A 20,787-nucleotide genomic window follows, 5' to 3' on the forward strand; every position below is an offset into this window, starting at 1 on the left:
CCTCCCCCGGGGCATTAAAGGGGTCAGTTCCCCCTACTCCCACCCCAAGATATCCACTGGCCACCATCCTAGTCGCCTCTGCTGGGACCTCGTAAGTCCAGCTCTTGCATGGGACCTTTTCTCTTGCTCAGCCAGTTTCACCCCCACAAACTACCTCTAGCCACTTCGTCTGGTACCAAAAAGATGTGCCGCCCTCCTCCCTGCCCACGGACCAGCCCTGGCGGGGGCCCTTCCCTCAGCCGTTGTCGGGGGACGGTGGTGCCCGCCCCATCGGTGTCCCCCGCCCTCCTCTCTCCCTCATACTTGAAAACGGCTCCCCAAGCCGGCACCTGTCCCTGCAGGGGAGGCCAAGACGGGGCAGCAGCACAATTCCCACCCCGGGGTCAGCCGTGGCCGAGCCAGCCTCCCCCCAGCACTCCCTCTCCAGACATGGAAGCAGCCTCTCCTGGATCTCCCCCATGCCTCCTCCCACCGGCCCTTATGTGAAAAATCCCCTTTTAACTTATTTCCTTCCGGGCCCAGAGCAGCAATTTAGGAATCCCACTTGTGCAAAGCCCTACTGTGTTTTTTATGTTTCTGTTTTAAAGAGAAGTTGTTTACCTAGCAATAACGATCAATAAATGAATATTCTTTTCAGCAGAGTCTGCTGTGGCTGGAAGGGGGACCTGGCTGCTGGGGGGCGGGGGGGGGGGGTCTTGAGCACAGTAGTGGGGGCATCTTAGCAGCTCAGGGGATCTAGGGAAGGGTCTGCCCTCCCAGAATGGGTCCCAAACCCCCAAGTCAAGGGCTGTAAGGGTGTATGTGTTTGTGAGGGGGTGGGGGAAAAGAGAAGAGACAGGCTCTCAGCTGGTGGTCAGGGGCTGCACCCCCTCTCCACAGGACAGTTGTGGGGGGACCCCACTACCTTGCTTGTTCTGCTTTAACCCCTTGAGTGCCCAGTGGATACCAACACTCAAGCGGAAAGAAGCCAGAGGTCCAATACTTTTTTTTTTCCTTTTTAAATAGTACTTATCTGCCAGGCACTGTACTAAGTACTGCGGAAGATACAAGCTAATCAAGTTGGACACAGTTCACATCCCACATGGGGTTCAGTCTTAATCCCCATTTTACAGATAAGGCACAGTGCCTGGCACATATTGAACGCTTCACAAATGCCATTATCATTATGCAGTAACAGGCCCAGAAGTGAAGTAACTTGCCTGAGGTCACGCAGCAGACTAGTTGTGGAGCCCGGATTAGAACCCAGGTCCTCCTGACTCCCAGTCCATTCTCTATCCACTAAGCTACACTGCTTCCCTGAGCCTCCTGACATTCTTAAGCGAAGCACCAACAGGCCAAGATGAGTCTTGGGCGGGGGGGGGGGGGCATTGGGGAAGAAATCCCCCCCCCGCCCCGGGCAACCACAGCCATGGGCAGGGGGGTGGGCCCACTCTTTGCCCAGAGCTATAAATGGGGGCGGGGGGGGGGGGGAGGAGGCTGGCTGGCTTAGTGGTTTGGGCCAGAAGCTGGGATGGAGAGGAAGGGCAGAGCTGAGGGTCTGTGCTGAGAGGACGGAAATTGGGGAGGCGGGGGCTGGCAGGGGGACAGCCAGGTGGGGGACAGAAAGTATGGCCTGGGGCACAGTATCAGGTGGAGGGTCCAGTCTGGGGTCTCAAAGAGTGGCCTGGGCATCTCCATGGAGACACTATCAGCTTCCCAGGAGGGGCAGGGGCAGGCAGGACCTCCAACGGTGGATACTGGCAACCCAGCCCTGACCCCATTTTTTCCACCCTGCTTCCTGCTGGAGACAGCCCTCCAGACCCTCACCGGCTCTTTCCTTTCACCTGCCCCCACCAACCCCCGCCTCCTCATTCATTCATTCAGTCATATTTATTGAGCGCTTACTGTGTCCTCCGGTCCACCCACAAAACACAACACAAAACACAATGGCAGCAGCGGGCAGCCGGCTCGGTGAAGAGATTTTAGTAGCTAAATATGGCACTCTGAGTCCTGACGAAGGCACATAAGTTACAGACGGAGACCCGTGGGTCACATCGTCACCTTTGGCTGAGGTGGGTGGCTGGGGTAGGACACCCTTTTGGAAAACCCTTAAAAAAAACAAAAACAAAAAAAACCAACCCGATTTAGAAAACCCCTGGTTGGCTCTCCGTGCCCGTGGGGGCGGGGTGGGCTGGGAGGGGAGAGGGTTACCGGCTCCGGAGTGAGGGTCTCCACCCTCTGTCCCCACCCCTCCCCGGTCCCCAGTGTGGAGGCTGAAGGGTCCGGCGGCTCCTCCCAGCCCTTAGCTCTTGCCCAGGGCTTTGTCTAAGTTGTTCTTGATGGCATCCAGGAAGTCAGTGGTGTTTATGTAGTGCTCGTTCAGCTTCACGCTGCGGAGAGAATCCACAGTGAGGAGCGGTGGCCTCTGGTGACTTCCGGACCTAGTCACCCCCTCCTCCCAGGGCCACGGGTCCGGCCCCGTCAGAACCGCTCACGGCTGCCACCTGCTCCGGCCTCTCGGATCCCGCTCAGGTGCTGTGCAGGGGGCACTGCCCCCAGCTCCCTGGATCCCGCTTTTGAGGGCTGGGTGTCCCCTGGAGCAGAAGTGGGTCCCGCCCCCCACCCCCTCCCGTCCCGCCCCACTGGGATGGCCAGCCCACCCACAGGCCCCCCGCCAGAAGGGTGGCAGGGACCACTTACTTGCTCAGCCCGTGGATGCAGCCGGCGAGATCCTTGGTCATGGCTCCGCTCTCCACCGTCTGGACACAAACCTTTTCCAGGGACTGGGCAAAGCTGGAGAGGGGCCCGAACGATCGTCAGGTTCCCCGAGGGGGGTACGCCCACCATGTGTCTCTGTCTCTCTGCCAGAGCCGCCCAGTCAACCCAGCAACCCCCTCCTCCCCGCAGGGTCGTTCAACCCAGATCCGCGTCTCCCACAGAGCTCTGCTAAAACAGCCCTCTTCCCCCAGCCCCCTCCGGATATTTAGCTGTTTACTTAGTAGTCATTTCTTCCCTGGGGCCTACTAGTTCTACTTACTGATGGGCAGGAATCGTCTCTACTGCTATATTGTACTTTTCCAAGCGCTTAGTAATGTGCTCTGAACACTGTAAGTGCCCAATAGGTATGACTGACAGTGAATGAATAAATAACAATAAATGGACAAATTCCCTGCCAACGATGAGCTTAAACACTGTGCTAAATACTGGAGCAGACACAAAATAATCAGCTAAGCTCCTTGTGGGTTAGGAAAGTGTCTGTCAACTCTGTTATATTGTACTCTCCCAAATGCTCAAGACAGTGCTCTACCCACAAAAAGTACTCAAAAAACACCACTGGTTGGCTGATCTCATTATTCTCTACCATATATTGCATATTATGCTTTCATTCATTCAATTCATTCAATCATATTTATTGAGCAATTACTGGGAGCAAAGCACTGTAAAAAGTACAATAAAAGTACAAGTTCTCTAGACTGAGCTCATTGTGGGCAGGGACTGTCTCTATTGCTATACTGTACTTTTTCAAGTGCTTAGCAAAGTGCTCTGTAAGCTCTCAGTAGGTACGATTGAATGAATGAATGAGTAACAATAAATGGACACATTCCCTGCCAACGATGAACTTAAACACTGTGCTAAACACTGGAGCAGATAAAAAAATAATCAGGTCAGATACAGTCTCTGTCCCACATGGGGCCCGCAGTCTAAGGGGAAGGAAGAATAGATACTGAATCCCCGTTTTACAGATGAGGAAACCGAGGGAGAATTGTGACTTGCCCCAGGTCACACAGCAAGCATGTGGCAAAGTCAGGATTAGAACCCAGGTCCCGATTCCCAGCCCCGGGCTCTTTCCACTGGGCCTCGATGCTTCTCAACCCAGTAGGCCTGTCATCAACTTGCATCTTGTTTCCCGCAGCAGTCGGTAAGCTCCTCAAGGACAAGGGTCACATCTTAGACGCTCGATTGTGCAGGAACTCACATTTCCCCTAAGCATTCTGCCTACAGTGTGGAGGTGGGACGAAGGAACGTCCTTCCCACCACTTTGACCTGTCTTCACACAGTGCCGGTCATGTGTGTGCACAGAGAGGGTGTGTGTGTGGGGGTGTGTGTCTTTAAGCAACAGAAGACCCAGTGAGTGTGAGTTTTCCTTAATATGCGAATCTTGCAAAAATCCAACCCCCATTTAAGAAGAACCGGGGACACGTCTCCATGTCTCCCAAAAACCTTATAAAGCACCCTGCATCCAGAAGGCGCCCAGTACTGCATCCAGTAGGCGCCAGTACAGCACCCTGCCCTAGCAGGTGCCCAGTCATTCATTCATTCAATCATATTTATTGAGCGCTTACTGTGTGCACAGCACTGTACTAAGCGCTTGGGAAGTACAAGTCGGCAACATATAGAGATGGTCCCTACCCAACAACGGGCTTACAGTCTAGAAGGGGGAGACAGAAAACAAAACAAAACATGTAGACAGATGTCAAAATCTGTAGACAGGTGTCAAAATCAGTCAGGAATGCCTAATCTTTTGACCCTTCTATAAACAGTTCTATAAACAGAGTGTTGGCAGTCGATACCATTTTGATGGGGAGGTCATTCATTCTCATTTACTGAGCATTTACTGTGTGCAGAGCACTGTGCTAAGCACTTGGGAGAGTACACTAGAACAATAAACAGCTGGGCCAGATGAGGGGCCTGGAGATGCTGGAGAGGGGACATGGGAGAGACAAGGAACAAAGCTCTCCCCAAGGGTTTCGCTGCTAGACTGTAAGCTACTTGAGGGAAGGGAATGTGTCAGCCGATAATAATTATGGCATTTGTTAGGCGCTTATTGTGTTCCAGGCACTGTACTAAGCGCTGGACAGGGGGACAAGCAAATTGGATTGGAAACAGTCCCTATCCCACATAGGGTTCACAGTCAATCCCCATTTTCCAGATGAGGGACCTGAGGCACAGAGAAGTGAAGTGACTTGCCCAAAGTCATACAACACACAAGTGGCACAGCCAGGACCGCTGATTTGACTGTATTCTCCCAGGCGTTTAGTAGTGCCCTGCAGAGTGAGCACTCAATATGGGCACGCTGACTGATATACTCTCTTTAAAGTGCAAGCTCCTTGAAGGCAGGGTTCATCTCTACTGCCCCTATGGCACTCTGCCAAGAGTGTAGTACAGTGCTCTGCATGCAGTAGGTGCTCACTCAATATCATCAATTTTGACTGAGCCCCCAAACTACGACGCCCACTTCAGTTCCCCACGTCGTCCGTGTCCCCCAGTCCCACCCCAAACCTGGCCCGGTCCCTGCTTACTTGATTAGGTCCTGATTGCCATCTAGCTTTCCTCGGTGCTCCAGGCCCCTGGTCCAGGCGAAAATGCTGGCGATGGGGTTGGTACTGGTGGGCCGGCCCTGGGGGGCGGGGGGAGATGAGGATGGAATGGGAACCCCAGAGTGGAATCCAAGGGAGACGGGGCTGCCGCTCGCCCCCACCAAAGCTGCAGCAGGCCAGCCCCCAGGTCAGGATGGAGATATCCCTCCGGGGATTTCCCGCCCGGGCCTCGCCCTCCCACGGTTACTCTGCCCTGGCCCCGAAAGCTCTCAGGAAGCCCCTCATGAGGACAGGAGGCGGGTGGTTTGGCATGCCCACCCTGCTGACCCCAGGCGGGCCGGCCCCCACCTTCTGGTGCTCCCGGTAATGGCGGGTGACGGTGCCATGAGCCGCTTCCGCTTCGATGGTCTTCCCGTCTGGGCACACCAGCACAGAGGTCATGAGCCCGAGGGAGCCAAAGCCTGGGGATCAGAGGCCAGATGTCAGTGTTCTGCCGCGGAGGGCAGAGATGCCTCCCGCCTACCCCAGTGGGCCCCACGGCCTGCCGGACTCCACACCCCCCCAGGCCGCTCCCTCCTCTCTGCCATGAGGGGATCTGGGCTCTGATCCCAGCTCCGACCCCACCAGCCTCCTGTGTAACCTCGGGCAAGTCAATGAATTATAATAATAATAATAATGGTATCTGTTAAGCGCTTACTATGTGCAAAGCACTGTTCTAAGCGCTGGGGGGATACAAGGTGATCAGGCTGTCCCACAGGGGGCTCACAGTCTTCAACTCCATTTTACAGATGAGGGAACTGAGACACAGAGAAGTTAAGTGACTTGCCCAAAGTCACACAGCTGACAAGAGGCAGAGCCGGAATTTGAACCCGTGACCTCTGACTCCAAAGCCCGTACTCTTTCCACTGAGCCATGCTGCTTCTCTATGGTCCTCGTTAAGCACTTACTATGTGTCAAACACTCTTCACAGCGCTTAGAACAGTGCTTTGCACATAGTAAGCGCTTAATAAATGCCATCATTATTACTATTATTATTCTAAGGGCAGGGGTAGATCCAAGTTATTCAAGTTGGACCAGTCCCCATTCCAGATGGGGCTCACAGTCCAAATAAGAGGGAGAACAAGTATTTTTACAGATTTTACATTTAGGTTTTACAGATGAGCACACAGGCCCAGAGAAGTTTAGTGACTTGCCCCAGGTGACACTGCAGACATGTGGCAGACCTGGAGCTACAACTCAGGTCCTCTAACTCCCAGGCCCATGTGCGTTTCATTAGACCATACCTCCATGTGCCTCAGTTTCCTCATCTGTAAAGTGGGAATGTTTAAATATTTTATTCTCCCATCCCCTTAGACTCTGAGTCCCACACGCAACAGGGACTATGTCTGAGCTCACTGTACCGTAACCACCACAGTTCTTGGGCCCACGGTGAGTCCACATCTATTCTTACTAGTGTTACTATTACAACTCTCAGCAGGATACCCAAGCACCTGACGCAATTGAGACGGCAGATGCTCTTTTTGAGCAGAAGTGAGAAACGAGGCAGAAGTGAAAACAGTGCAAACTCCAAACAGAGTAACCTGACAAGGGACAACCATTTTCTCCGCCCTAAGAGGCCAGGACTTCCTCCGAGAGTCCCATATGGAAGGCCTCACAAGCCCCCGCATCCACTCCGAGTCCCCAACCTGACACCCAGGCCTCTCTAGGGTCTGGGCACAGGATTTCTAGACTGCAAGCCTGGTGTGGGCAGGGATTGCTGAATTGAACTTTCCAAGCTCTTACTACAGTGCTCTGCACACAGTAAGCGCTCAGTAAGTACGATTGAATGAATGAATGAATTCCAGAGACCCAATTTAAGTCCTCTTCCGTGCTCTGACTTCCCTGATCTTGTCCCTCGACCCTCCTGCCTACTCCTCCTATCCCCCTAGTGACCTGATGTGACGACCTTTAGCGGCATTCCCATCAGCTGCGAACAGCTGTCCTGCTGCTCCCCTCCTGAGGCCCTGGACTAGTTTTTTCTGTTTTGTTACTTATGGCATTTGTTAAGCGCTCATTAGGTGCCAAGCACTGGGGCAGACACAAGTTTACCAGGTTGAACAGTCTTTGTCAAACAGGGGGCCTCACAATCTAAGTTGGAAGGAGGAGGACTGAATCCACATTTTACAGTTGTGGAAACTGAGGTCCACCCAGATAACAATAATAATAATAATAATGGTATTTTTTAAGTGCTAACTATGTGCCAGGCACTGTACTAAGCGCTGGGGGGGTGGGGGAGGGGAGATACAAGCAAATCAGGTTGTACATAGTCCCTGATCCACATGGGGCTCATAGTCTTAATCCCCATGTTACAGATGAGGTTAGCTGAGGCCCAGAAAAGTGACTTGACCAAGGTCATGCAGCTGACACATGGCAGAGCGAGCCAGGATTAGAACCCAGATCCTCTCACTCCCAGGCCCGAGATCTTCCCACTAGGCCACGCTGCTTCTCAGTGGGCTGTCGGGCACCAGCGCCCTTGGGCTCTAGGCGCAAAGACACCCCTCACAGCAGATGCAGCCATGAAGGCTGCCCACCCCGGGGTCGCCAACTCAGCCCGGCCCTGAGCCCCATGCCCCGCAGGCCCCGCCCCAGTGACTCCTCGTCGTACCCTGGGCCAGGATGTCAGACTGCACGTCCCCATCGTAGTTCTTGCAGGCCCAGACGAAGCCGCCCGAGGACTTGAGCACTTGGGCCACCATGTCGTCGATGAGCCGGTGCTCGTACCAGATCTTGTTCTTGTCGAATTCCGTCTTATAGTGCCTGCGGGGGCCAGGGGAGGCGCTGCGTCCAATGCGAGGCACTGGGGGGCGGGGGGCACCACGAAAGGGGCGACCAAAGTGGGTGGGCCCCCAACCCCCACCCTGAGACGCCTCCCGCCCCCGGGCTGGGACGGGGAGCAGGGAGAGCCAGTAGTCCAGCTGCAAGGACCCGGGTGGCCGGGTCCCTCTACCTTCTCCCATTCCTCCTCCCGCCCCCACATTACTTTTCAAAGATTTCCTGGAAGATGTCCTTGAAGCGGCCGTCGTAGGCCTTGAGGATGGTGTTCTTGGTGCTCATGTACAGGGGCCACTTCTTCTGGATGGCGTACTGGAAGCAGCTGTGCGCAAACCCCGAGATGGACTGCGGGGAGGCGGGGACACGTCCTCAGCCCCGGCCCCCTTGGGAGATGGCCCTAGGCCTCCTCCGGCCCTTCCATCCCTTTGGGTGCCCCCGGGGGAGAAGCTGGAAGCATTCTCTACTGTTGCGAAGCCTCCAGCCAGCCGGGACAGAGAGGGACCCCCGGTCACCCCCAGCCCCAGGTCTTGGGAGGGAGACGGCGCAGAAGACCAGCGGGTTGGGCAGCCAGACGGAGGTGCCACCTTTGCACCCCACCGGGGCCCCTGCAGCGGGCCGGGCACTCACCTCATCTGTGTTGTACATGCCCATGCCCACGCCGCCGCCGGGGAAGTTGTACACCTCCCACTCCTTCACCCCGCTGCCGTCCTTGGGAGTGAACACCATCTTGAAGGAGCCCGACCGGTCCACCACAAAGTCTGTCGCTTTGTACTGTGAAAGCAAGGCGGAGTGTTGGGAGGGGATCCCGGCTGCCCTGCCGTGCCCCCTCACTGCCCCGCCCCCTGCCCCCACAGCGGGCGCACCTGGTCGCCGTGAGCGTGTCTCCCGATGGTGATGGCTCGAGTCCAGCCGGGGACCAGCCGGGGGATGTTCTTGCAGATGATGGGCTCCCGGAAGACCGTCCCCCCGAGGATGTTCCTGATGGTGCCGTTGGGGCTCTTCCACATCTTCTTCAGCTTGAACTCTGCAGCACCCGGGGGTGGAGGTGGGGAGGTCAGGGCTGGGGGTGGTGGGGTCAGCCTCTGGGAGTTGGGGGGGCAACCTCTGGGGTGGGAGCAGAGGAGGGTTCATTCCCCCATTGGGACCCAGCTCAGAGCAGGGTGTCATTCCTCTGCCACCTAAGGGTGGGCAGGACTCTTCCCAAGGCCCACTGGGATCTGACGCATGCTCCTCTACCTGTCCACACATGTGTATGTGTACACACACACACACACACACACACACACACACACACACACACACACACCCTCCCCCCCGCCCCCCCCAAGTGCACACTTTTTTCTTCTTTAAATGGTATTTGCTAAGTGCTCACTTTGTGCCCGGCACTATATACTACGCACTACAGTAGAAACAAGCCAATCAGGTTGGACACGGTCCCTGTTCCACATCAGGCTCAGTCTTAATCCCCATTTTACAGATGAGAAATGGAGGCCCAGAGAAATGAAGTGACTCGCCCTAGGTCATACAGCATGGCAGAGCTGGGATTAGAACCTACGTCCGAGACTCCCAGAGCCACATTAGGCCACACTGCTTCCCTTATACTCTTTCACTTACACACACACGCACACACACACACACACACACACACACACTCTCTCTCTCTCTCGCTCTCTCTTTCTCTCTCTCTCTCTCTCTCTCACTCTCTCCACCCCACCTGTCCCCCCCTACCTTCAACCCGAGCTTCATCAGGAGTGATGGTGGCACACTTGACAGCCACGCTGTACTTCTGAGTGGCCAGCGCCGAGTCGATGGTCACCTGGTCATCCGTCTGGTCCCGGTGCGGAAGCCCCAGGTCAAAGTATTTGAGTTGAACATCCACGTGCGGCAGGATTAGCTGGGGAGAAGCAGAAAAAAGGTGGTTCATGGGGGGACTTGGGGAGGAGGAAAGGAGAGGGCAGGGCAGGGGGCAGAGCAAGCTTAGCAAGGTGATGCCCAGGAGGACAAGGAAAGTCGGGGACACGATGTGGCTGTCACTAGGCTGGTGAGGGAAGGGTTACGGGCTGGGGTAGGGGGGGTCCTAGGGAACTGGGCCAGTAGGAGGCCCAGAGGGTGGCCAGATCAGAGGGCTAGAAAGGGGCAAGATTGGTGGCCAGACACTGGTTGGAGAGGGTCCTCCTTAAATAGGGTGGCTGAGGGTGACCGAATGCCAGGTAGCCCAGGGGAATGGCCCGGTGCCCGATGATGGAGGAAGTGGGAAGGGGCTCAGCCGCCACAGGGCTGTGCGGAGGTGAGAGGGAGGGAGGGAGGGAGGGAGGAAACCCCGCTAGGGCTGGAAGGAGGCGGCCCCAGTGTGAGAAACAAATGGTTCTCTCTCTAGCCGCTGCTGTTTCCGGTTTGATCTACTCTGTATTTCTCGTGGGTCCACCCTCCCCCAATCAATCAATCACTCGTATTTATTGAGCGCTTACTGTATGCAGAGCACTGTACTAAGCGCTTGGGAAGTACATGTTGGCAACATATAGAGACAGTCCCTACTCAACAGTGGGCTCACAGTCTAGAAGACTAGTCTAGTCCCCGTGGGCCTGGGCCAGGGTCTAGATGAGCATCCTTGCTTGGCACAGGACATCAGGCACTATACGCTCTGCAAATGGTCCAGAGAGGGGTCTTCCCCCAGTAGTGAAACCTTCCCCGGTGGCTGCCTCCACCCCACAGGGAGAGAAGGAAGGGCTGGGCTGGCAAATCCCAACACCAGGGAGATAGAGAGAGGGTTCGGCTGCAGGCTGGGTGGGGCAGGAGATGGGACAAGAGAGGGAAAATGATCCCTGTGTGATGCCAACCCCCTCTGAGGGCACTGTGTGTAAGGGAAGGGTCAGGAGGTACGCCCAGCCCTGGCTGAGGCCTGGAGGGGGGGGAGATGGAGATGGGCAGCCCCGAGTCAACCTTCTCCTTGATGAATTGCCAGATGATGCGGGTCATCTCATCTCCATCCATCTCCACCACCGGCTTCGCCACCTTGATCCGTTTATCGGCATCTGAAAGGGAACCACGGCCCAGCTCTCAGATCTGGAGGGGCGGGGGGGGGGGCGGGGTGCTTCCCCGATCGCCCCTCTCCGCCTCCCCCACAGCAGCTCTCCTTCTTGACCCAATCCATCGACAGGTGGTATCTATAAAGGGCTTACTATGTACTGAGCATTTGAGTATGATAATTAGTAGGTATGATCCCTGTCCTCGGGAGCTTCCACTCTCCACGATATTTAGCATCAATCATATTGACCGAGCCGACTCTGGTTACGGCATTCTATCAGTCACTTGGGGAACGGACAGCGGTAAAAGATGTCCTTTTCTGCCCTCTGGGAGTTTACGATCTAATGAGGGGGAAGGGAAACCTAAACTGGCACATCTACCATGGGTAAGTATGAGAGAATGGGCATAAATAACAGGTGCAAGTGGATAAATGAAATGCAAACAATAGTAATCACTGAGGCATCTGTTAAGCGCTTACTACATGCCAGGTACATGCCGATTGGGATGGACACGGACCCTGTCCCTCATGGGACTCACTGTCAATCCCTCTTTTACAGATGAGGTAAGTGACTTGCCCAAGGTCACACAATTAGAACCCACAACCGTCTAACTTCCAGGCCCATGCTCTATCCACTTCTCCACACTGCTTCTCTAATAGACAAATCTGGGAGAGCTGAGACGGCGGAAGGAATCCTTTTCAGGAGGATTTTCAATAGAGAAGGAGGTGGTTGCCGACTTGTACTCCCCAAGTGCTTAGTACAGTGCTCTGCACACAGTAAGCGCTCAATAAATACGACTGAATGAATGAAGGTGGTTGGCTTAGCCCAAGGGGGGGCGGTCCTAAATGAGGAGGGGCAAAAGACGTGAGCAACCGGTCCGAGGCGGAGGGGTCAAGAGTGAGGTTTTGCGCAGGAAGAGCAGACTGAACTGGGGTGTTGCAGGAGAAGAGAACGGATAGGTCAGAGGTAGTTGGTGGCGGAAGTCTTGAAGGTCATGGTCAAGGATGGCTTCGGGGAGGTCACTGGAGGTTTTAGGGGTGAAAAAGGGTAGGCTCCGACCAGGTGACTGGGATCAGGGCAACTCCCCACCTGGGACCAAGGTGTCCCTAGAACTGGGCACCTCTTTAGGTGGCGCCTCTAGGACTGCCGAGTGCCAGACCTGCTGGAGAGCATGCTCTCGATGACAGGGGAACCTGGACCTGGGACCTGGATTCCCGTGGGTTCCACTGGGCGAGGCTGGGTCCAGCCCGAGGCCAGAAACGGAAGGCCGCGGGTCGAGGTGCAAGGAATCAGAGGGGACCCGGCTGGGGACCGGGGAGAAAACTCGGGACAATCTTCAGCGGCAGTGCTGGCTGCCATGTGAAAGGATTGCAGGAAAATCGAGGAAACCTCCGTGACGACACCAGCTGACCACGTCACTTGGGGTAGGGGGTTATTAGCTGCCCAGCCCCCCCCCCCCGTCACGCCCACCACCCCCAACCGGACATTACCACGCCTACCACACCCGAGTCAGACTCTGGAAGATGGGATTCTCTCTCGGTCCCAGGAAATGAACCCAGAAGGCCTGGATCCTAAGCCCCCTGGGAGGGTGGCACAGGAAGGATAGGAGGTGGTCGGCCACCCCATCCAAATCAGTCAGCCCTTATTGGTCACCCAAGCAGAAGAAGGCATCTGTTTTTGGGAAACATTTGCCATCACTTCCCAAGTGATGTAAAAATTATGTAAACCTGAGTGGATCAGGCCCTGGATTTCTGAACTGCTAGTTTAACAACATCTGGATAAGTGCATTAACATCTCTTTAAGTTTAAGCAGTCTGAATGGAAATGCTGCTGCTTTTTTTTTTTTTTACATTTTCTTGAACTTCCCAAGCACTTAGTACAGTGCTCTGCACACAGTAAGCACTCAATAAATACGATTGATTGATTGATTGATTTGGTTTACTGACTGAGGACTCAGGGGACTCCAAGCCCCGCTGACTGTGGGCCAAACTGGCAGGGCCACCTTCTGTCCATTTATTAAGCTAAATGGTCTGGGGCAGGTACTAGACCATCAGAACGGACACGGTCCCTGTTCCATGTTATTTTATAGATAAATCGTATTTACTTATGATGAGCGAAAGTTCAGTGCAACCAAGTTGGGAAACATGTTCCCTAACCACAGTAAGCTTCATCTAGGGAGAGAGGTGAGGCAGAGAAGTTAAGAGATTTGCCTGAGGTAACAGAGCAAACAAGTGGCGGAACCGGGATGAGAACCAGGGGCTTTGGGGCGGGGAATGTTGCTCCTGACTCTCAAGCCCGCACTCTCTCCCCTACAACCTCCTCGGCCGGATTCCAAGCCCTGTCAGAAGTGGGCATGAGCTGGGAGCTCTGGGCACGTTGAAGGACGCTCCAGAGGCTCCCGTCCAGGGACCAGTAAGTGGCTGACGTCCAGAGCAGCGCAAGCGCCTTCTGACCTGCCTGGGGGCCCAGGTCTCTCACGGTCTGGGAAATTCCCAGAGTTAGAAGCAGAGTGGGGTAGCTGGACACAGTACAGGCCCGAGAGTCAGAGGACCTGGGTTCTCATCCCGGCTCTGCTGACTGCTTGCCGGGTGACCTTAGGCAAGTCATTTCATTCCCTTTGCCTCAGTAATCTCATCTTCTAGACTGTGAGCCCGTTGTTGGGTAGGGACTCTCTCTATATGTTGCCAACTTGTACTTCCCAAGCGCTTAGTACAGTGCTCTGCACACAGTAAGCGCGCAATAAATACGAATGAATGAATGAATCTGCAATTTGAGGATTAGGACTGTTAGCTCCTTGTGGGATGAGGATTGGGTCCAACCTGATTAACATATCTACCCCAACATTTAGCACAGTGGCTAACACTTAAATGCCATTAAAAAAAGGCCGGGGGGTGCCTTGGACAAATCGTTTGGCTTAGGAGCAGTGTGGCTTAGTGAATAGAGCCTGGGAGGCAGAAGGACCTGGGTTGTGATCCCGGCTTGGCCACTTTGCTGTGTGACCTTGGGCAAGTCACTTCATTTCTCTGGGCCTCGGCTACCTCTTCTGTAAAATGGGGATTAAGAGTGTGAGCCCCACATGGGACAGGGACTGTGTCCAACCTGATTAATTTGTATCTACCCTAGCTCTTAGAACAGTGCTTGGCACATAGTAAGTGCTTAACAAGTACCATAATAATAATAATTCTTCTTCTCTGGGCCTCAGTTTCCTCATCAGTAAAAGGGAGGTTTAATACCTGTTCTTCCTCTCCTCTAGACAGTGAGCTCAGGTAGGACACACACTGGGCATGACCTGATTAGCTATAGGGACCACAGTGCTTAGCACAATGTTTCGCACCTGGTAAGTGCTTAGACCTCACAACGCTTAGTACAGTGCTCTGCACACAGTAAGCGCTCAATAAATACGATTGATGATGAACTCACTACCCCGTTTCCACCCTGTTCTCACCTTTTGCTCCTCTCCCTGGCTATCAATCACTGTTTACAATTGTATGGTACAAAAATATGAACTTTGATCTCCTCCTCAAAAATCTGGGTGGGGTGATTATGCACCGGACACAACTGTGTGAGAGTGCACGTCAGGACTACCCTCACCTACTCACAGAGCCAAGGGGCCATCACAAAGGGGTCTCCAGCGCCAGCCCTGCCAGTTGGGGAGGTGCCGCCTCAGTTTCCCCATCTGTAAAGATGGGGATAAGGAACTTCTGCCCACTGTCCCCCAGGGATAGCATGCTAGGCACCGTACTAAACACCGGGGTAGACACAAAGTAATCAGGTTGGACACAGTCCCTGTCCCACATGGAGCTCAACGTCTAAGTAGGAGGGAGAACAAGTACTGAATCCCCATTCAACAGAGACGCAGAGTGGCTCAGTGAAAAGAGGCCGGGCTTTTGGTGTCAGAGGTCATGGATTCAAATCCCAGCTCCGCCAATTGTCAGTTGTGTGACTTTGGGCAAGTCACTTCACTTTTCTGTGCCTCAATTACCTCATCTGTAAAATGGGGATTAAGACTGTGAGTCCCCCGTGGGATAACTGATCACCTTGTTACCGCCCCCCCCCAGTGCTTAGAACAGTGCTTTGCACATAGTAAGCGCTTAATAAATGCCATTATTATTATTATTATTATTTTACAGCTGAGGAAACTGAGGCGCAGAAATCTTAAGCGACTCACCCAAGGTCACACAGTGGAAAAACGGTGGAGCCGAGATCAGAACTCAGGTCCCCTGACATCCAGGCCCGTGCTCTTTCCGTTATGCCATGTGGCTTCCTTGACCTCTCAGCCCCCTTTAGCTGGACCCCACGTCCTCCTCCTGGAAACACCGTCTGATCTTGGTTTTATCACAGCAGCTGTCTCCCAGGTTCTCCTCTTTCCTCGCTGGCCGCCCTCTCCGTGTTTCGCTGGCTCCTCTTCCATCCCTCACCCCCAAACCGTGCGTGTCCTTCAAGGCTTTCCCCGGGTTCCCTTTTCTTCTCACTTCCTGCTCGCTCTGACAGGGAGTTCACCTTCTCCCCTGGCATCCGCTCCGCCTCCACGTGAATAACTCCCAGATCTGCCTCGCTAGTCCTGACCTCTTCCTCCTTCTGCAATGCCTCACGTTTCCTCCATTCTGCTGGGCCACTGGTCTCGGCTCAACAGGCAATAACAATAATAACAATGGTATTAGTTAAGCGCTTACTCTGTGTCCAGCACCATTCTAAGCACTGGGTAGATACAAACTAATCAGGTTAGACAAAGTCCCTGTCCCACATGGGGCTCACAGTCTTAATCTCCATTTTACAGATGACGGAACTGAAACCCAGAGAAGCGAAGTGACATGCGCAAGGTCCCACAACTGACCAGGGCCAGAGTCAGGACTAGAATCCAGGTCCTTCTGACTCTCAAGCCACGAGGCCACGCTGCTTCTCTAGGTAGAAAGCTGGACGTTACCCTTGATGTCTCACTCCATTTCAACTTCCACATTCAATTGATCGCTAAATTCACATTTCCAGGATCCACTCTTTCCTCTCCACACAAAAGGTCGCCTTTCCAGGTCAGGCACTCGCCCTGTCCCAGCTCCTCTCCCGGACTCCACTCTCTCCCTTCATCAGTCTCTACTTCACTCTTCCGCTCAGATTCTCTCTCTCAAATATCTTTCTACACATTTGTCATCTCATCTGTAAAATGGGGATTAAGACTGCGAGCCCCACGTGGGACAACCTGATTACCCCGTATCTACCCCAGCGCTTAGAACAGTGCTTGGCACACAAGTAAGCACTTAACGAATACCATCATTATTATTATCTTCACATCAGACAAACGTCCTGGCAATTGGCTTTAGGGCACATCACTAGCTTTTTCCTCCTCAGACTGCAAGCTCATTGTGGGTAGGGAATGTGACTCTTAACTGTTCTATCGTACTCTCCCAAGCATTAACCACGCTCAGTGAATACAATGATTGATTACTACATCCCAGCGTGAGAAGAAGTATGGCCTAGTGGAAAGAACACAGGACTGGGAGCCAGAGGACCTAGGTTCTAATCCTGGCTCTGCCACACCTGTTGTGTGACCTTGGGCAAGTCACTTGACTTCTCTGTGCCTCAATTACCTCGTCTGTAAAATGGAGACTAAGACTGTGAGTCCCATGTGGCACAAGGGCTGTGTCCATCCTGATAAGCTTGTATCTACCCCAGTGCTGAGTTCAGTGCCTGGCACACAGTAAGCACTTAAATACCATTTTTTTAAAAAAAGCTTACAGTCCAGAGGGGGAATATACACATTGACATACTTCATTTGGGCACTACTTCCTCCTATTTGCCAATTATTTTATGCCTATCTCTTCCTTACACGGTGAACTCCTTATGGGCAGTGATCACACCTCCTACCTCTACAGAACTCTCCCAAACGCTTGTTAGTGTTCTGCACATAGTAAGCGCTCAATGAATAACAGCGGGTAGAATATGAGTCCTAAGGCGGGGGCGGGGACTGCGTCCCACCCCAGCAAAAGGGCCTGAAATTGTCTAACAGACACCATGATGATTAATTAGATTTTTGGTTTTCCTCCCAGCAGCCTTTCTCAGGCTGCCCTCCGACCTTCCAGTCCTGCCCACAGACAGAACTCTTCTGGGTGGGTTTTCCCAGCCCGCCGTGGACAGGGTGGCCTCCCGGAGAGCACGGAGCGCTGCCCTTGGCAGAGGAAGGAGGGAGGGTGACCCAAACTTTCCATAAAGAGATCAGCTCAGAGCCCAAGGGGAGTGGGGGGATGGGACTCCAGAGACCGCCAGGCCCAAAAAAAGCAGCGAGCCTGGCACCTGAGAAGGGCTGGGGGCTGGGCCCGACTGGGGAGAAAATAGGCTTCGGCGAGGATAGGGGAAAGGGCAGGGTGTCCCAGGACGCTGGGGAATTCTTCCCAGCGGGGCAGGGTGGGCTCGGGCGGCTGCAGACCCCACGGTCTCCCGTCTCCCGTGCTGCTGGACTAGAAAGGGAAGAAAGTGTGACCTTCACAGCCGCCCCCGGACCCTCCCCGGGCTGGCCGGCTGCCCAGAGGCTGACCGGCCCGCCGCCACTTTCTGGGCCCTCCAGGCCCACATCACATGTCTCGAGGGAGCCAGCTTGGGCAAGAAGAGGGTCCCCGGCCCTGACTGTCATGTAGTCCCGTTTCCTCAGTGCCAGGCTGTGCGGCCCCGGGGTGCGCTATGAGCCCATTGTTGGGTAGGGACCGTCTCTATATGCTGCCGACTTGTACTTCCCAAGTGCTTAGTCCAGTGCTCTGCAAACAGTAAGTGCTCAATAAGTACGATTGAATGAATGAATGAATGCGCCCCCTCCTCCCCCTCACACCTACGGATGAGGGAAAGTTGGGGCGGGGAGGAGAGGATGGGGTAACCCTCTTTGAAATTGGAGAAGCTGGGGAAGAGCAAGTCTTGGACGAAGAGATGATGGCTGTGACTTTAGGAATGTCTACTGGAGGTCTTTGGCTGCCCAACCCCCCTCTCCCTCACACCCCCTCCCCACCAGTCCCGGCTGCCCGCGGGTTAACCATTAACAACCCGGGGACATCCACTCTCCCCCTCCCTCCCTTCCTTCCTCCTCACCTATGTGGAGTCAGAGGTCATGGGTTCAAATTCCGACTCCACCAATTGTCAGCTGTGTGACCTCGGACAAGTCACTTCACTTCTCTGGGCCTCAGTTCCCTCATCTGTAAAATGGGGATTAAGACTGTGAGCCCCACGTGGGCTCCCCCGATCACCTTGTATCCCCCCAGCGCTTAGAACAGTGCTTTGCACAGAGTAAGCGCTTAACAAATACCATCATCATTATTATTATTTTGGGGAACCCAGTCGTCTCGGCAACGCCGCCAAGAATACTAACAACAACGGTGGTATTTTTTAAGCGCTATGTGCCATAGCACTGTTCTAAGCGCTGGGGGAAATACAAGGGAATCAGGTTGTCCCACATGGGGCTCACAGTCTTAATCCCCATTTTGCAGATGAGGTCACTGAGGCCCAGAGAAGTGAAGTGACTTGCCCAAAGTCACCCCCGGTGTACAAGTGGCGGGGCTGGGATTAGAACCCACGACCTCTGACCCCTAAACCCGGGCTCTTTCCACTGAGCCACGCTGCTTCGAGCCCACCCACTTGGAGGGGAGGGCCCAGTCGCCATGGCAACGCCGCTGCGGTCGGGGGTGTCCGGGATCCGGGGGACCCCAAGCACCCTTCCCTCCGGGAGCGGGCGGGGGGCTGGGCACCCTCCGCTCCTCTGCCGCTAATCTCTTCACCGTTAGGCCTCGTTCTCGCCTGTCCCGCCATCGACCCCCGGCCCACGTCCTCCCCCTGGCCCGGAATGCCCTCCCTCCGCACATCCACCAAGCTCGCTCTCTTCCTCCCTTCAAGGCCCTACTTCAAGCTCACCTCCTCCAGGAGGCCTTCCCAGACTGAGCCCCTTCCTTCCTCTCCCCCTCTCCATCCCCCCCGCCTTACCTCCTTCCCTTCCCCACAGCACCTGTATATATGTATATATGTTTGTACATATTTATGACTCTATTTTACTTGACATATCTATTCTATTTATTTTATCTTGTTAGTATGTTTGGCTTTGTTCTCTGTCTCCCCCTTCTAGACTGTGAGCCCGTTGTTGGGTAGGGACCGTCTCTAGATGTTGCCGACTTGTACTTCCCAAGCGCTTAGTCCAGTGCTCTGCACACAGTAAGCGCTCAATAAATCCGACTGATTGATTGATGGATTGGTTGAGAAGGGCAGGGCCGTGACCAGGGCCCACCCCAAGCCTTTTGTCCGCGCCCCTGCCCAACGACCTTCAAGTTCCCTTGGCGCGCGGGGGCCGGGGGCGCTCAGCTCCCCCGCCCTACGAGGGCCCCGCGGCCGCCGCCGAGAGAAGGCTGGAGCGGTCCCCAGCCCAGCCCCGGGCACCGGGCACCGGGCACTCACAGTTTCGCTGCGGCTGCCGCTGCAGGGTGAGGACGGCGGCGGCCGCCTGGGCCGGGACCGGGGCCGGGGGGCTCTTCTTGCCCAGGGCGCGGGCGGACACCCTGCACAGCGACTGCGCGGCCCGCAGGTAGGCGGCCATGGCGGGAGGCGGACGCGGCGGCGGCGGCGGCGGGATCGGACGGCCGGGGCTTCCCGCGCGGGCGGCGGAGGCGGCGGCGGCGGCGCGGAACCAGGGCCCGCGGGCCCGGGGGCGGGGCTGCGCGCGCCCCAAACTCGGGCGCCCATTGGTCGGCGGCCCGGCCGAGGGGGCGGGGCCTCGGCCGGGCGGGGGGGCGGGGCCGCGCGCGCGCCCAGAACTCGGGCGCCCATTGGTCGGCGCCCCGGCCGAGGGGGCGGGGCTGCCACGGGGGCGCGAGGCGCCCGGCTGAGTTGGCACGCGGCGTGGCTACTGGGGCCCTTGTCCTGGGCCCCCAGGGGGTTTGCGTGCCCCCTTCGGATAATAGCAGTAATAATAATAATACACCGTGGGATTTGTTAACCACTTCCTATGTGCCAAGCACCGGACTAAACCCTGAGGTAGATACAAGTTAAGCCGGTCCCCCACGGGGCTCACAGTCTAAGAAGGAAGGAGAAGGGGGGTTGACGCTCCGTTTTACAGATGAAGAAACTAAGGCCCGGAGATATTAAGGGACTCGCCCAAAGTCACGCAGCAATCAAGCGGTGGAGTTCAAGCGCTTAGTACAGTGCTCTGCACATAGTAAGCGCTCAATAAATGCGATTGATGAGTCGGGATTAGGGTGCAGGGCCGCGAACTTTCAGGCCCTGGCTTTTTCCACGGGGCCATTTCCCGATAAGGCCTCGTGGGTTTCCTCTCGGGGAAGGGTGCACTGGGATTTGCACTCTTTATTCACCCCACGGCACTTATGTCCTGTCTTATGCTGTCGAGTCATCTCTGACCCATCACGGACGCATCTCTCCCAGAACGCCCCGCTCTCCGTCTGCAATCGTTCTGGTAGTGGATCCAGAGAGTTTTCTTGGTAAAAATACAGAAGTGGTTTTGCTGCCATCCACGCAGTGAACTAGAGCCTCCACGCTGTCGACCGTCTCCGGTACCGCTGCTGCCCAGCACGGGTGAGTTTTGACTTGTATCAGATTGCTTGCCACTCGCTAGCCATTGGCCAAGCTAGGAGTGAAATGGCTATGCCCTGCTTGACTCTCCCTCCAGTAGCCAAGGCCGGT

The 20,787-nt window shown here is 55.1% G+C and overlaps 1 protein-coding gene across 1 annotated transcript; it reads right to left on the reverse strand.

Moving 5' to 3' along the window:
• Window positions 1–1,922: 1,922 nt before the first annotated feature.
• IDH2 (isocitrate dehydrogenase (NADP(+)) 2) lies at window positions 1,923–19,724 on the reverse strand. The gene is made up of 11 exons (XM_038767380.1): window positions 19,549–19,724; window positions 11,049–11,140; window positions 9,837–10,002; window positions 8,972–9,132; window positions 8,736–8,879; window positions 8,317–8,453; window positions 7,942–8,093; window positions 5,646–5,758; window positions 5,280–5,377; window positions 2,680–2,772; window positions 1,923–2,369 (listed from the first exon to the last, which is right to left on the reverse strand). Exons 1-11 carry the CDS (start codon window positions 19,685–19,687, stop codon window positions 2,282–2,284), a joined length of 1,383 nt encoding a protein of 460 aa, XP_038623308.1. The 5' UTR covers window positions 19,688–19,724; the 3' UTR covers window positions 1,923–2,281.
• Between the last annotated feature and the right edge of the window lie 1,063 nt (window positions 19,725–20,787).

Source organism: Tachyglossus aculeatus, chromosome 26 (assembly GCF_015852505.1).
Source record: "Tachyglossus aculeatus isolate mTacAcu1 chromosome 26, mTacAcu1.pri, whole genome shotgun sequence".
Lineage (NCBI taxonomy): Eukaryota > Metazoa > Chordata > Mammalia > Monotremata > Tachyglossidae > Tachyglossus > Tachyglossus aculeatus.